This window comes from Myxocyprinus asiaticus, chromosome 50 (assembly GCF_019703515.2).
Source record: "Myxocyprinus asiaticus isolate MX2 ecotype Aquarium Trade chromosome 50, UBuf_Myxa_2, whole genome shotgun sequence".
Classification (NCBI taxonomy): domain Eukaryota; kingdom Metazoa; phylum Chordata; class Actinopteri; order Cypriniformes; family Catostomidae; genus Myxocyprinus; species Myxocyprinus asiaticus.
In genome coordinates this window covers 984,905-999,120 of record NC_059393.1, presented here as the reverse complement: position 1 = coordinate 999,120, position 14,216 = coordinate 984,905, and the positions used below count along the sequence as shown (strand labels likewise).

The 14,216-nt window shown below is 37.9% G+C and overlaps 1 protein-coding gene across 12 annotated transcripts in view; it reads left to right on the top strand.

The window, feature by feature from the left end:
* Positions 1-14,216, top strand: part of LOC127438686 (arf-GAP with coiled-coil, ANK repeat and PH domain-containing protein 2-like) — a 100,327-nt gene that overhangs the window by 74,857 nt on the left and 11,254 nt on the right. For 6 of the 12 annotated variants that reach the window (XR_007896794.1, XR_007896791.1, XR_007896789.1 and 3 more), the window contains 8 exons: positions 4,115-4,220; positions 5,020-5,219; positions 5,683-5,752; positions 6,387-6,481; positions 6,673-6,863; positions 8,225-8,305; positions 8,837-8,929; positions 12,055-12,269. Coding sequence is in view for 4 of the 12 variants with exons in the window: in XM_051694451.1 (XP_051550411.1) it covers positions 4,115-4,220; positions 5,020-5,219; positions 5,683-5,752; positions 6,387-6,481; positions 6,673-6,863; positions 8,225-8,305; positions 8,837-8,929; positions 12,055-12,269 (1,051 nt within the window). In the remaining 8 variants the exon portion in view is untranslated. The remainder of the gene's footprint in view (positions 1-4,114; positions 4,221-5,019; positions 5,220-5,682; positions 5,753-6,386; positions 6,482-6,672; positions 6,864-8,224; positions 8,306-8,836; positions 8,930-12,054; positions 12,270-14,216) is intronic. The other 6 variants (XR_007896790.1, XR_007896792.1, XM_051694455.1 and 3 more) reach the window with 2 other exon arrangements.

Below are 14,216 nucleotides of genomic sequence, written 5' to 3'. Positions count from 1 at the left end.
CTCTTTTGGTGTGCTTTGCTGAATCTTTCTCTTCAGGATCATGAGTAGTGTAGTTTTTCACCAGAAATTAAACACAATTCTTTGAAAAAAAAAAAAGATGAAATAACATGGACGGAAGGCTTCAACGGAAGCTTACACCATCGGATAACAACCTCAGAGCTCATGGTGAGTCTGTCTTTAACCCTTTCGCGCATGAGTTTCTCCTATCCTGACTAATGCCCCAGCGTGAGTTCTTTAATCCTCGCTGTAATTAAAAACATTTCAGCTTTAACTTCACAGCAGATACACTGGGAGAAAGATTATATATCATCAAAAAATTAATGTGATTTTTAGATGTTTATAATGATTGTTTGTAATAGATAAGATGCAGTCGCAAATGCAATTGCCAGAACGCGATGGGAGAAAGGTGCCTGACGTTGTTGTGGGGCTGGGCGATATGGACCAAAAATCATTTCTCGGTATTTTTAGGCTGAATGCCGATACACGATATATATCTCGGTATTTTCTACGAAGTGGGCTAAATGATCAGTTGTAAGTCAAAGCCACATGTGAGATGGTAAAATAAGCTTGCAACACGCTTTGTTTCGGGGCAGAAGACTTTTCGAGCTGCGAAGGCTTCACGGCCAGTGTTGCAGCAGCAGCACAAAGTTTAACACTCTTCGTACTGCAATTTATGTTTGGTCCTTAAAAAATCCCACAATGCACTGTAAAAACCAGGGAGCATTGTTTCTCACTATTGGCGAATTCCAAATCGAAGTGAGCATCCTTATACCCTACTCCCTCCAAAGGGCTGAGACTTGAATTGGGAACTCTGGAGGGAGCAGGGCACTTGTGTCTCTTGTATGGCTATTTGGAACATCCTTGATGAAGGGAGTAATGAAAGACATACGTCACTTCCACTTTACCTTCACTTGAAAGTTACCATGACGACGCAGTGCAGCTGTTCTAACAACAGGAATCTCTTTGCTGTTAATTTGTTGTTGCAAATAAATATACTTTTTGTAAAAAATGTATTTATTTTTTTTATATTGAACATTGTGTCTTATTTAAAATTGCTTACTGTTGCTGTTTTAATAATAATAATAGTAATATCTGTACTACATAAATGTATATAATATACATGAATGAACATTTCCTGGCGAAAGTTATTCGGTGCACGAGAGGTCTTAATAATAAATAAATAATAATAAACCACAGGGTTTAGACTAGCCTAAAGTTAAAAAATGGACCCTGTTTTTGGAGTATTACTCTGCTTATGGCTGTCTACTATTTTATGTATGAGGACGAATGTAAACTGCAGAGGAGGAGAAGTATCTGTTATAAAAGGGCTATAGCGGTTGCCTGAGTGTTTGAACATGTAATATGTTCTGATTGACAACCTTGCTTTAAAATATATCCCGAGGACATGCCACCCAGGGTCATGTGATCATAAATGGTAAAATTACTTCCTCGAAGTGACCATTGTATGTACCCTTCGCTAACGGCCTTGTGGAAGGGCCCTTTGTGGAGGGGTTGAGTTGCTTACTTTCGTTTGGAACACCCCTTTGTGTGGTGTCCCCTTCCCTCAGTGCCCTTCAAGGGTGCAAAAATGCCATTTGGAATTGGCCCTATGTTCCCTTACCGGAAAAGTCCTCGTGTCTTCTGAAGTCTCTCAAGTCATTAGATGATGAGCACAAGTGTAAAACTATGAAGTCCAAGCATTATTTTCTCTTAAAAAGAGATATTGTTTGTAATGTTTTTCATTCAGAATTACCATGAAAGTGAAACAATCTTTTAAATATTGAAGTTGTTAAAACAAGTTTTAAAATACACTCCTTTATATTTTTATTTCATGCCATTTATCTGTTATAATAGACCTTTTCACAGACTGTGATGACATGTTTCCACCTTATTTATCAGTGTAAATCTCACTTTTTTTTTTTAAAATATATTGTACATTTTTAAAATATTGAGTGTAAATTTAAAACATTATGCTTTGTGTTATATTACCCTGGAATTAGTTTTAAAAACTGAATTATCACAGCTCCTGAGAGAGTGAAGGTAAATTTGTCATCTTCTCCCATTTTACTGTCTTAATCCACCGCTCTCTATTTTTTTCCTCTTCTGGAAAGTCATTCAAATGTAATAGTGGATTTATTCTCTTGGTCTTGAAGCAAATGGGTAAGTGAAAATAATATCTGCTGTGATCTCCCATTCACTCCCATTCACCGCTGTCGAAGTTTACCCTGTAAACGTTTACTTCAACCTTCCAAAACCCGGAGTGTGAAAAAGGTCTGTAACACTGTACGTTTGAATATCTTCAACAAAAATGAATGATAATGTCATTTATACAGCGATGGTGCTGATTAATAACAGATGCGCTACAATCCACGAGCTTGTTAACGTGTCACGGGTGATTGAGTCATAAGTGTCCCAATGTTCAGTGGATCAGTACCCTCACCAGTGCCTGAATTCGTGTTCACGATATACTGATTCACGACATAGGGAGCTAGGGAGCTGATTGAGACAACGGGTGAGTTTTCTTCGGCAGTATGGACTAGCGTTGTGTCTCCCTCCATGTTGCAGGAGAACTTGTGAGCGAGTGGAGCCGGGTTTGTGCACAGATGCAGAGGGAGAGTGCGGGCGGGGTTTCATGGAGAGTGTGAGAGTGGAGAGATGCAAACACTGGCACAGCTTTACGGAAGAAACGGGTTATGTAACACAACATCAAACTATATTGTTATAAACAGTATTGTCTCATCCTATATCTCGTTTGAAAATATAAGTCGATATACCGCCCAGCCCTACTTGTTTGTAGGCCTTACAGGCTGCATATGGTTGGAATTACGGTGGTGGTGGGGTTAGGGCATCTGCTGCCTGTCAGGATCAAACCCAGGCACCTTTGTACAATGTTCTGATCGGGTATGCATGTCGCCATGTTGATTACATTGCAATGCAGCATGGGATTCTTAGTTCATCAATCATAGATGGTTCTAAAAACCTAGCCCTTCCACTTGGAGCACTAGAAGTGGTGAGAATGAGAAGGCTTGAGTGGGCTGACTAGTTTATACATTCTTTGCATGATGTCAGAAAGCAGCGCTGCATCAAAACAGTCAGCTCTGACGTTAACAGCTTTAAACTTTATTTTGTGATTATTTGAATGTTTCTAACAAAGAAATAAAGATTTTGTGATGTTGAAAAGACTATTTGAGCAGCTGATTCATTATGACAACTGCATCAGTCCCTCTCTGCTGGCAAACAGCATTGCGAATGCAGATCGTACTGGTTTGTTCGCATGCATCTGAACCCAGCCTAGTGTAATCACACTGGTTTGATCATACGTGTGAAAGGGTTGGTTTGTAAGCTATTGTTAATCAATTCGTCCAAGGACAAAAAGAATGGGATTATTACTTCTGGAACCAGAATGTTGTGCTTTATTTTCTATAAGTAGTTAAAACAATGGTAGGCTGTTTGGTTCTTCAAAGTGCAGTTTATTTAGACCTTTGCAACAATTCAGGAAAGACACAGTGAAGTGATATAGAACCGTAATGTGACATCCTGAAACTTCTTCATATCTGCAGCGGGTATGGAAAATTAATTAACACCTTGGAGCGTCTGTCAACCAATCAGAATAAAGCATTCAACCGTGCTTTGGTATAAAAGTAACAGTGTTGCTTAATGAACCCTTTTCATAGGGTTTGACATATTTTCAACTTAATTTAGCTGGGTAAATTGCTAACTTTTTTATGTTAAATGATAACATTTTTTATGTATTTCACTGTACTTTGTGTTATATTCTAAAATAAAAATCTAGCAAACAGCTGCTGGGTTTTAAATACAACTGTTGATGGAGTAACAGTTAATTTATGATCTTCCTCTCTTCTGACTGCCATAATCCACTGCTTTCTTTTGGAAGGTTGTGGAATTGTAATCGTTTTTCATTTTCCTCTATACACCAGTAGTGCCATTTAACTGGATCACTTCCGGATTTCAAACTAGGAAATGTGTACCAATAATGTCATGGTTTACTTTTAAAAGCAACATTTCCCAACTCTGTCTCTGATCTGTTGGTCTGTAAAGATGTGAAGTGGCATACATAAGACTGTACAGATGACGGATATTCTCTGTACTGTAGGAGTTGTATGATGCAAGCGGACTCTGAAAAACTCAGACAGGCCTGGATCAAATCCGTCCAAAACAGTATTGCCACAGCCTTCAGGGACAAAGCAGAGGACACTGAGGTACCTCTGCTTCTATTTCATCTACTTAACACCTTAAACTGGGCCAGGCCAGGAAATGTCTCGGGTCTGCTCCAATCACTGCTTTTGTAAACCCTATGTAGCCACAAACTCTATATGTTGTTTTCTTCAAAATGAGCCATTTTCTACATATCTGTGTGCTTGCTTGGGTAAATAATCCAGTGTTCTGTCTCATATGTCCAGAACAAAATATGAATTCCATCAGAAAGAGCAAAATACATAAATAATTAGCAAAATATGTTCTTGACTATTGATAATAAACTATTATACCTCTCAGCTTTCCAACGACACCTAGATTAAACTTCTAGTCCACTCAGAGGCCGTGATATACAATAAAACAGTGGAGAAAGTGCATGTGAGATCAAAATAGATGGAAATCTTATGGACAAGCACATGTGTGAGTGTTCTGCGTTAAAGCGCCATCTGTATTTCAGATCTGTATTTTGTGACAAAATCTTTCTCCCTGAACTTGCTGCCGTCTAATGGAATGAAATCAGGCTTTTTTGCAGGGGCATAGAGCAAACAGAGCCTGAATCACAGGCTTTCAAAACAGAATAAAAAAAATATGTTCATAAGATTGTAAACATATACAATATTATTTATGAATTGTTGGAATCCTTTTATGAAATTGTGGTTTTCTGTACAATCAGACCATTTTTTAAGATGCAAAAAATTGCAGGTAGCAGCCAAAATATGCAGCTGAATTTCAGGGGTTAACTCATGTCAAGAGACAATACTTACCCACTGTCAGGCTTTGATAACAGTGGCGTGTGTTTGGCAGAAGATGGACAGGAAGTCATCTACATCTACAGGCAGTCTGGACTTGGGTGGAGATAAGACTCTTAAAGGTGACAGTGCGCTGCAGAGGGTGATGGCCATTGCTGGCAATAGCACCTGCTGTGACTGTGGACAGCCTGACCCGCGCTGGGCGAGCATTAACCTGGGCATCACTCTCTGCATTCAGTGCTCGGGGATACACAGGTGTGTGTGTGTGTGTGTGTGTGTGTGTTTTCAATATGACTTAACAGTTTACTTCAGCTTTTTGTGAATATGTTATACAGTGACCCCCCAAAAAGTGTTTAGAATATCAAGTAAATGAGATAATTTCAAAGCAAGTGCAATTTTCTCAATATGCTGTATACTGCTTTGTCTAGTTTTTTTAACAAAAGTCTTTAAAGTGACAGCTCCAGCTGTACATGCTTAAATCAGTGAAATCGGGCATAAAAACAATATAATGTACAATAGAAAAAATGGATAACTGTTTATTTCTTTGGTGACGTGGCACAGGAAAAAAATTCTACTGTCTGCAAAAATAAAAAAGAATCCCTGTTATGATTTGCTTCATGTCTCAGCTTAATCAGTTCAATACCATTTAAATGATGTAATTTAAAGCACTAGTATTGACTAATACTTGTTGTGATTTGCCATGTGTTGTGTTTGTTAGGAGTCTTGGAGTTCATTTCTCTAAGGTCCGATCTTTGACACTGGACACATGGGAGCCTGAACTGCTCAAGGTGAGAGTCAGTATGGACACGTGAATCTGACACATGAAGGGTTGAGACCTGAAATGAGGAACACAGTATATGGATTGACAGATGTTTGTTAGAGCACATGAACATCTGTCCAGATGGCCCAGATCTTCTATGAACATATTTTGCATCTCATAATCATCCCATTAACACACGCACATATGAATTCATGTTATTTTTAGGCACTTTATTCAGCAGATTTTAGACCGATTTTGTCTGCCTGTTCAAAGAACATAAAGAGTCATAGTGTCCGTTGGGTACACCACACTGATTTAAATTTGGTAGACAAATCTGATTTGGTTTTTCAAATATTAATATTTTAAAACAAAACTAAATTATATTAAAAGATTATGCCAAAATACCTAAAGCTTTTTTTAAGAATGAGTGAAAAATCAATATGAGCTTAAATGACTGTTAAACCACCTTGATATTTTTGATCAAAATCATTTTTATTCAGAAATTGAAAACATGTTCATCAAAGTGGAGTCTTATTCTGCACAGAGGATCTTTTATAAATTACATTTTTTATGTGTTCATATATATTTATAGAATAATAGGTCCAAACCAAAAAATGAGTGTCACATCATCAACCATAACCCATGCTTTTATTTTTTTACAGTTGATGTGTGAACTGGGAAATGGTGTCATTAATCAAATCTATGAGGCACGCCGGGAAGAACTTGGAGCCAGAAAACCACAGCTGGGAGATCCCAGGTACTCTACTGCAACCGAAATATTTACAGCAGGAAACATTTCATCAACATTGATGCATCAGAGAGGTTTTACATTCTGGAAAATAGTTCTTTGAGCATATACAAAGATATGGAGTCGAAATCCAGATATATTGTTTTAGTCGAGGTTTGTACAGTTTGTAACAGTTTAGCTGTTTGTCTGTCGATCAACAGGCATGAGATGGAGGCGTACATCAAAGCCAAGTATGTTGAGCGAAGGTTTGTCCAGAGACGGTCAGAAGATGAGATCAAAGAGAAGGTTTTATCATTGAGTAATCCAGATAAACGTCTCAGCAGCTGCTCAGAAGCTCAGCCTAAAAGACAACCAGCAACATCAAAACCCCCACCTGCCTCTGGTTCCTCAGGTGAGCAGATCATCACATTGCTGTAGATGAGATCTCTGTTTCTTCCATGCAACTTTACTCTCTGCTGGTTAAAAAGCCAAATTAAATTTTTTTTTTTTAATCTTTCTGTGGCCTTGTTTACACCTGCTATTAACATCCATCTTGGGGGATCCAATATTGGAGAGTCAGTGAAGTTGATCCAGTCTTAAACTTGTATTTTAACCAGTTTTAATCTTGATTTTTAACAAGTCTTGATCTTGTTCTTGATCCAGTCTTGAGCTTTATCCAGTCTTTATAATGATCTTGATCCAATTTTTATTTTGATCAATTCTTAATCTTAATCCAGTATTGATTTTGATCCATTCTAAACCTTGATTCAGTCTTGATCTTGTGTCAGTCTTCATCTTGATCTTGATTCAGTCCTTATCTCGAGTCAGTCTTGATCTTGATCCAGTCTTGATGTTGATCTAGTCTTTATATTGAACTTAATCCGATATTGATTTTGATCCCGTTTTAATCTTGATTTTTAAGAAGTCTTGTTCTTGATCTTGTTTTTGATCCAGTCTTGATCTTGATTTTTATTCAGTCTTGATCCTAATCCAGTCTTAATCTTAATCCAGTTTTGATCCATTCTAAATCTTGTTCGGTCCTGATCTTGATCCAGTTTTAATCTTTTTTTCTTTCTTTTTTGTTCTTTTTTTTTTAAAGTCTTAATCTTGATCCAGTCTTGATCTTGGTCGGGTCTTTATAATGATTTTGATTCAGTTTTTATTTTGATCCAGTGTTAATCTTAATCCAGTCTTGATTTTGATTCAGTCTTGATCTCGTGTCAATCTTGATCTTGATAGTCTTGATCTTGATCTTGATCCAGCCTTGATCTTGGTACAGTTCTTGATTTTGAAAGTCTTAATCTTGATCCCTTGATCTTGATCCAGTTCTTGATTTTGATAGACTTGATCTTTATCCAGTCTTGCAGATGTCCTGGAATTCGTTCACTCGAAGAACTGTGAGCTATTTTTGCATTACAAACATCAAATATCACTTTTGTAACAAATCCACCAATTACTGAGATACTTTCAGACTTGTCAGATTGAGTCATGAGATCACCTGCTGTGAGCAATGTCCCTGTTATTATGCATAATCTGTCATTTGTGTGGACGATGATAGTTTTGTGCAGTTGTGTGTTGTAGTTATTTAGCCTATGTATTTGTTGAATATCTGACAGTTAGAATGGCTTGGGATCAGACAATCTGTGATGGATGTTAATAGTGTGTTAAAATGCTAATGGTAATGTTTTGCTTCTTGTGTCTTGCCCTCTCTGTGTGTGCGTGATCCAAACCCTGACCTCTGAATTCTCCCTCCTGAATCTTATGTTGCCGAAGCCCAAAACGAGTATCTCTTCTGTGTAGATGAGCTTGACTCTCTCTTCTCCTACTTTAACACCTCTGACAAACCGCGTAGTTGTAAGTACAGCTGTGTATGTCTCCCTGACACGGTCTTATTTGTGCTTTTTTGATCAACACCTCACTGGCATTTCTATGGGAAAGCTTAGTGCCACATCTGTCCATTATAGCTCTGTTCCAAAACCTTGTGAGCTGACTTGCTGTCTACTGGCAACATACATTGAAGACTCCACTCACAATTTATTTTAATAAAGTTTGATGTTAGCATGTTGCTAAGCTAATTGGCTCAATAATCAAATAGTCAAAAAAAAAATTCTTTGAATTTTCAGTAGTGAATAAAATATATTTATTATAAATTCTCTTAACTCATCTGCCCTCTTGGATGGATTTTTTCACTGCCAGAGAGGCAGCATATTTTGGAACAGAGCTCATGTCTCTCTTTTTTTTTTTTTTTTTTCTACTTGTGAGGAAATTTGCATTGCTCATATCCATTTGTGAGTGTGGTAATGGTGCTGGTTGACATATTACAGAGTGTTTTGAGTCTCTATGTGTGTTTGTGAGTCAGTGTATAAAATATAAACTGTTTGACAGTGAAAAGTACAGACGCTGAAAGAGAGAACATCGCAGATGGAAACAAAGAAATGCTGAATACAACTGCAGCCTCCAACACACTCAGTGACATGGGTTAGTCTGATCTACACAATACCATTCCACTGAAATAGAGATCAGGGGCCTCATGTATACTGTGAATATGCACAAAATGCAAGTTTTCAGATATCTAAACCTGTGTATGGCAGAACCTGCACACAGTTCACTTCATAAATCCCAGTTAGTGTAATATTATGCGTACATGCACATTATTTATTCCCCACCCCATCTCCTCCCTGAAATAACCATAGATGGAGCATACAAAACCTGTTTTACTATGCATAAGCTTATCTGCATATAATTTACATATGCATGTTGCCATCCTGACACATGATACTATTACATTTAACAGTATGAGAAACTTAGAAAATAGGAGATAATACAGACTGTAAATGTGCCTTGAAGTTACGTTGCTGCTAAAAATAATTTATTAATCTTTGTCTTGTTTTAGACTAAAATAGCTTAACATCCTTTAAACAAGATCAATTGACCTGAGAAACAATATTTTATAAGATATTAAGAAGTGTTTTCAGAGAATGCATCTTGAATATAGGTTAAGTGTATTATTCTCACCCCTGACTGCAAGCATAAATCTAAAAGAAGTTATGCAATTTTGCTTCTCATTGTCATTTTTAAACCATGGAGACTTAGATCCTTAAAAGTAAGATATGTTTTAGTGGAAACAAAACAAAGATATGGTTTTAAATGCAACGCATCAAATGATGTGCCCTGCATGTTGTGCAGTGCTGCAGCTGTGTGCAACTTGTACTGTGTTTCATATTAGACCTCTTCAGACAACCGTCTTTACAATGGTCCATTCAACTACTGAATATGTCTGACAGTCTGTCATAATACTGTACCAGGCCATTCCACGTCAGTCAGAGTCAAGTGCGCTTCATAGATTTATCTTTATTCCAGTCATGAGCAAAGAAATCCTTGCTGTGATTAAAAGCACTCTCCCTCTGAATAATGCCTTACACTGAAAAAAATGATTTTGGAGGGTGTTAATTACTATTCAAACACATTGGTTAAAATATACCCTTAACCTATATTTCATGCTAAAATTGTGAAAAAAATTTACTCAAAGAATGTGGGTGCAAATTGCTGCCTCATTCAATCTATAGGTTGTTTTATTCAGTGCAGGAAAAGTCTACCAACAGCAGCTCATCCATTAATATTTCCTGTTTACAGCTTATATGTCAATGCCTTTTCATTGTCAAGTTGATATTAATTATTAATTAATTAATATCATTCAAATGCATTATATCATATACAGATGTTGTTGCAGCTTTTGTCTGCGCTGTTTTTAATTGTTGGTCTATGTACTTGTGCATCAGATGGATGCTTTTAGAGCATCTCATTTTGGTTGTGTCGTGTTTCACTAGTATTCAGCATCTCTAGTCAGAAGCACTGTGGTTTTATGATGCTGTGTAAAGTTAACATTTTTTGAAACTTTGAAAACGCAACTCATGAGCCCTGCAATTCTGATGTGCTCGGTCCAGCTGTTTTTGTCCAGCACAAGAGCGCGTCATCTCTAGAAGGCTGTACTGCCTGCTCTCATTGGTTTGACGAGGCATGTTGCCTGTACAGCTGGAGATGCGCTGACTGCCCCCTGCTGCCTCATTCACAAATACAGGTAGTGCATCAAGCATGAATTGCTCCTGTGATAGGAGCAAACTTTATTACAGAACTTGCCTACAGGTCGGGGTATGATTAATTACGTAAATAATTAATTCAAAGAATGAATCACACTAGATTAATGCATTAAAATGACAGCCCTAATAATAATGTAATAGATGTCCCCTAGACTACTATTACTTTTCATAACAGTGCTTTACTCCATATACTTTTTATTCTAAATGTATGTAATAGGCTACATGAAAAGCTAAGTTTGGAATCAGGGTGTTCAGTTCATTACTTGGCCATTTGGAGTCACCAGTTTACACACACACCAGTAAAAGTGTGCGTATGCAGACGGTGTGCACATATTTACGGCAAGTTTATTTTTTATAAATCCAGATGTGTTCTTAAGAATTTGTGTGTACACACGTTTATACATCAGGCCCCTGAACTATTCGACTTGTCATTTTACTGTTTGTATGTCATTATTTAGATTGTAGCGTTAAAGAAATATCCGCTTTGAAATCCACTAAGGTTAAAAAAGCACTATATAAGTGCAGACCATATACTAACGACCCTATACACTTTTGGTAATTAAAGGAATATTCCAGGTTCAATACAAGTTAAGCTCAGTCGACAGCATTTGTGGCATAATGTTGATTACCACAAAAATTAATTTAGATTCATTCCTCCTTTTCTTAAAAAAAAAAAAAAAAAAAAAAGCAAAAATCTGTGTTCCAGTTTACACTTACAATGGAAGTGAATGGGGCCAATTTTTGAACATTAAAATACTCACTGTTTCAAAATTATAGCCACAAGACGTAAAGGATATGTGTGTAAATATGATTTTAGTGTGATAAAATCACTTACTAACAGCATTTGTGTAAAGTTATAGCCAATTTTACAACTTTGTTACCATGACGGTGTAATGTCAACAAACCCTAAAACTCTAAAATGACTGTAAAAATTACGATTTAAACAATTTTACAGCTCAAATAATACATGAGATTTAACAGAAGAATTAATGTAAGTGCTTTTATAAAATTATAAGTCTCACATTTCTGTATTTAAACCCTCCAAAAATTGGCCCCATTCACTTCCATTGTAAGTGCCTCACTGTAACATCAATTTTTGCTTTTTTTTAAAGAAAAGGAGGGACGAGTCAAAATTAATATTTGTGGTAATCAACATTATGCCACAAATGCTGTCGACTGAGCTCAACTTGTTTTGAAGCCGGAATACTCCTTTAAGCAATTTGAAAACATTCTTTGCAGTTTTGGAATTTGTTATTGTTACACTATTAATAAGAGAAAGGTAGAGGAATACTAAAGAGGTAACAGATGAGGTGAGTGGGTGGAATGAGGTCCCGGGTCATTCCACAAATGGTAAGTATGAGATTTAAGCTGAATTTGACCTGGAATACTCCCACTACTGATCATTGTGTTTGTTTCAGCTGAATTGAAATGTTGATTTGATGATTTGATGGTTTCGATCATGGGAAGTATCTCAATGATTGACAGCTCACATTATCTGTAATTCAGAGTCGTACGTCACGGATCCTCAGGCTGAATGTTGTGGTAAAGATGTGCTGGTGTTCTGTGAGCCGAAGCAGTTCACCGCAGGCCTGCAGCTGTACTGGGCATCATTCTCTCGCAGTCTGCCTGACATGGCTGAAGCTCTTGCGCATGGAGCCGAGGTGAACTGGACCAACACGGATGATGACAACAGGACGCCCCTCATTATGGCCGTACATGGGGTGAGTGCTTACATGATCTTGTTCCAGAGAAACACGTTAAATTGCCACAATACCTGTATTTTGTTGAAACAGAAAACTAGCTTCATTCTATGTGAACCACATTTGGTTTATGGACATTGAAAATGGGTCAAATTACGCATGGAGCTACATTGAGAGCCCCATATCTCTGGGATTTAACTATATAGGGCCCTTAAAAAGAAAACTTTGCTCTGAATCAGAATACAAAAGGATATTAAGATATCTGTAAAACTTCTGGTGTTATAGGCACTCCAACTTTGGGGGAAAAAAAAAAAATAAATATATATATATATATATATATATATATATATATATATATATATATATATATATATACACTATATTGCCAAAAGTATTCGCTCATCTGCCTTTAGACGCATATGAACTTAAGTGACATCCCATTCTTAATCCATAGGGTTTAATATGACGTCGGCCCACCCTTTGCAGCTATAACAGCTTCAACTCTTCTGGGAAGGCTTTCCACAAGGTTTAGGAGTGTGTTTATGGGAATTTTTGACCATTCTTCCAGAAGCGCATTTGTGAGGTCAGACACTGATGTTGGACGAGAAGGCCTGGCTTGCAGTCTTCGCTCTAATTTATCCCAAAGGTGCTCTATCGGGTTGAGGTCAGGACTCTGTGCAGGCCAGTCAAGTTCTTCCACACCAAACTCGCTCATCCATGTCTTTATGGACCTTGCTTTGTGCACTGGTGCGCAGTCATGTTGGAACAGGAAGGGGCCATCCCCAAACTGTTCCCACAAAGTTGGGAGCATGGAATTGTCCAAAATCTCTTGGTATGCTGAAGCATTCAGAGTTCCTTTCACTGGAACTAAGGGGCCAAGCCCAGCTCCTGAAAAACAACCCCACACCATAATCCCCCCTCCACCAAACTTCACAGTTGGCACAATGCAGTCAGACAAGTACCGTTCTCCTGGCAACCGCCAAACCCAGACTCGTCCATCAGATTGCCAGATGGAGAAGCGTGATTCGTCACTCCAGAGAACGCGTCTCCACTGCTCTAGAGTCCAGTGGCGGCGTGCTTTACACCACTGCATCTGACGCTTTGCATTGCACTTGGTGATGTATGGCTTGGATGCAGCTGCTCGGCCATGGAAACCCATTCCATGAAGCTCTCTACGCACTGTTCTTGAGCTAATCTGAAGGCCACATGAACTTTGGAGGTCTGTAGCGATTGACTCTGCAGAAAGTTGGCAACCTCTGCGCACTATGCGCCTCAGCATCCGCTGACCCTGCTCTGTCATTTTACTGTCATTAAAATGACTGAGTTGTTGTCATTTCCAATTGCTTCCACTTTGTTATAATACCACTGACAGTTGACTGTGGAATATTTAGTAGCGAGGAAATTTCACGACTGGACTTGTTGCACAGGTGGCATCCTATCACAGTACCACGCTGGAATTCACTGAGCTCCTGAGAGCAGCACATTCTTTCACAAATGTTTGTAGAAGCAGTCTGCATGCCTAGGTGCTTCATTTTATACACCTGTGGCCATGGAAGTGATTGGAACACCTGAATTAAATTATTTGGATGGGTGAGCGAATACTTTTGGCAATATAGTGTATATATATATATATTTTTTTTTTTTTTTTTTTTTTTTACTGGCACCATTGGCATATAAAGTGGTGCTGAAGTCAACTGATTTTATTAGACCTACCTATCTCTGTGTAAAAGATAAAATAATGATGCTGCCACCTTTCTAAGGGTGTTCTAAGGGTTTTTTCCTGTAGTTTTGTTCCAAAATCATAGGTGGGAAAAAAAAAATATCAAAAACAACATTTTGTGCCAGGGACCTCTGGTTGAGTTGTCACAGAATGACCCTACTATTCTCACACCACCAAAATGCAATTGAGTTCACTCAATTCATTGCACCCGCTGATAGCGTCATTTATTTGCACTCGCTGTCTGCATT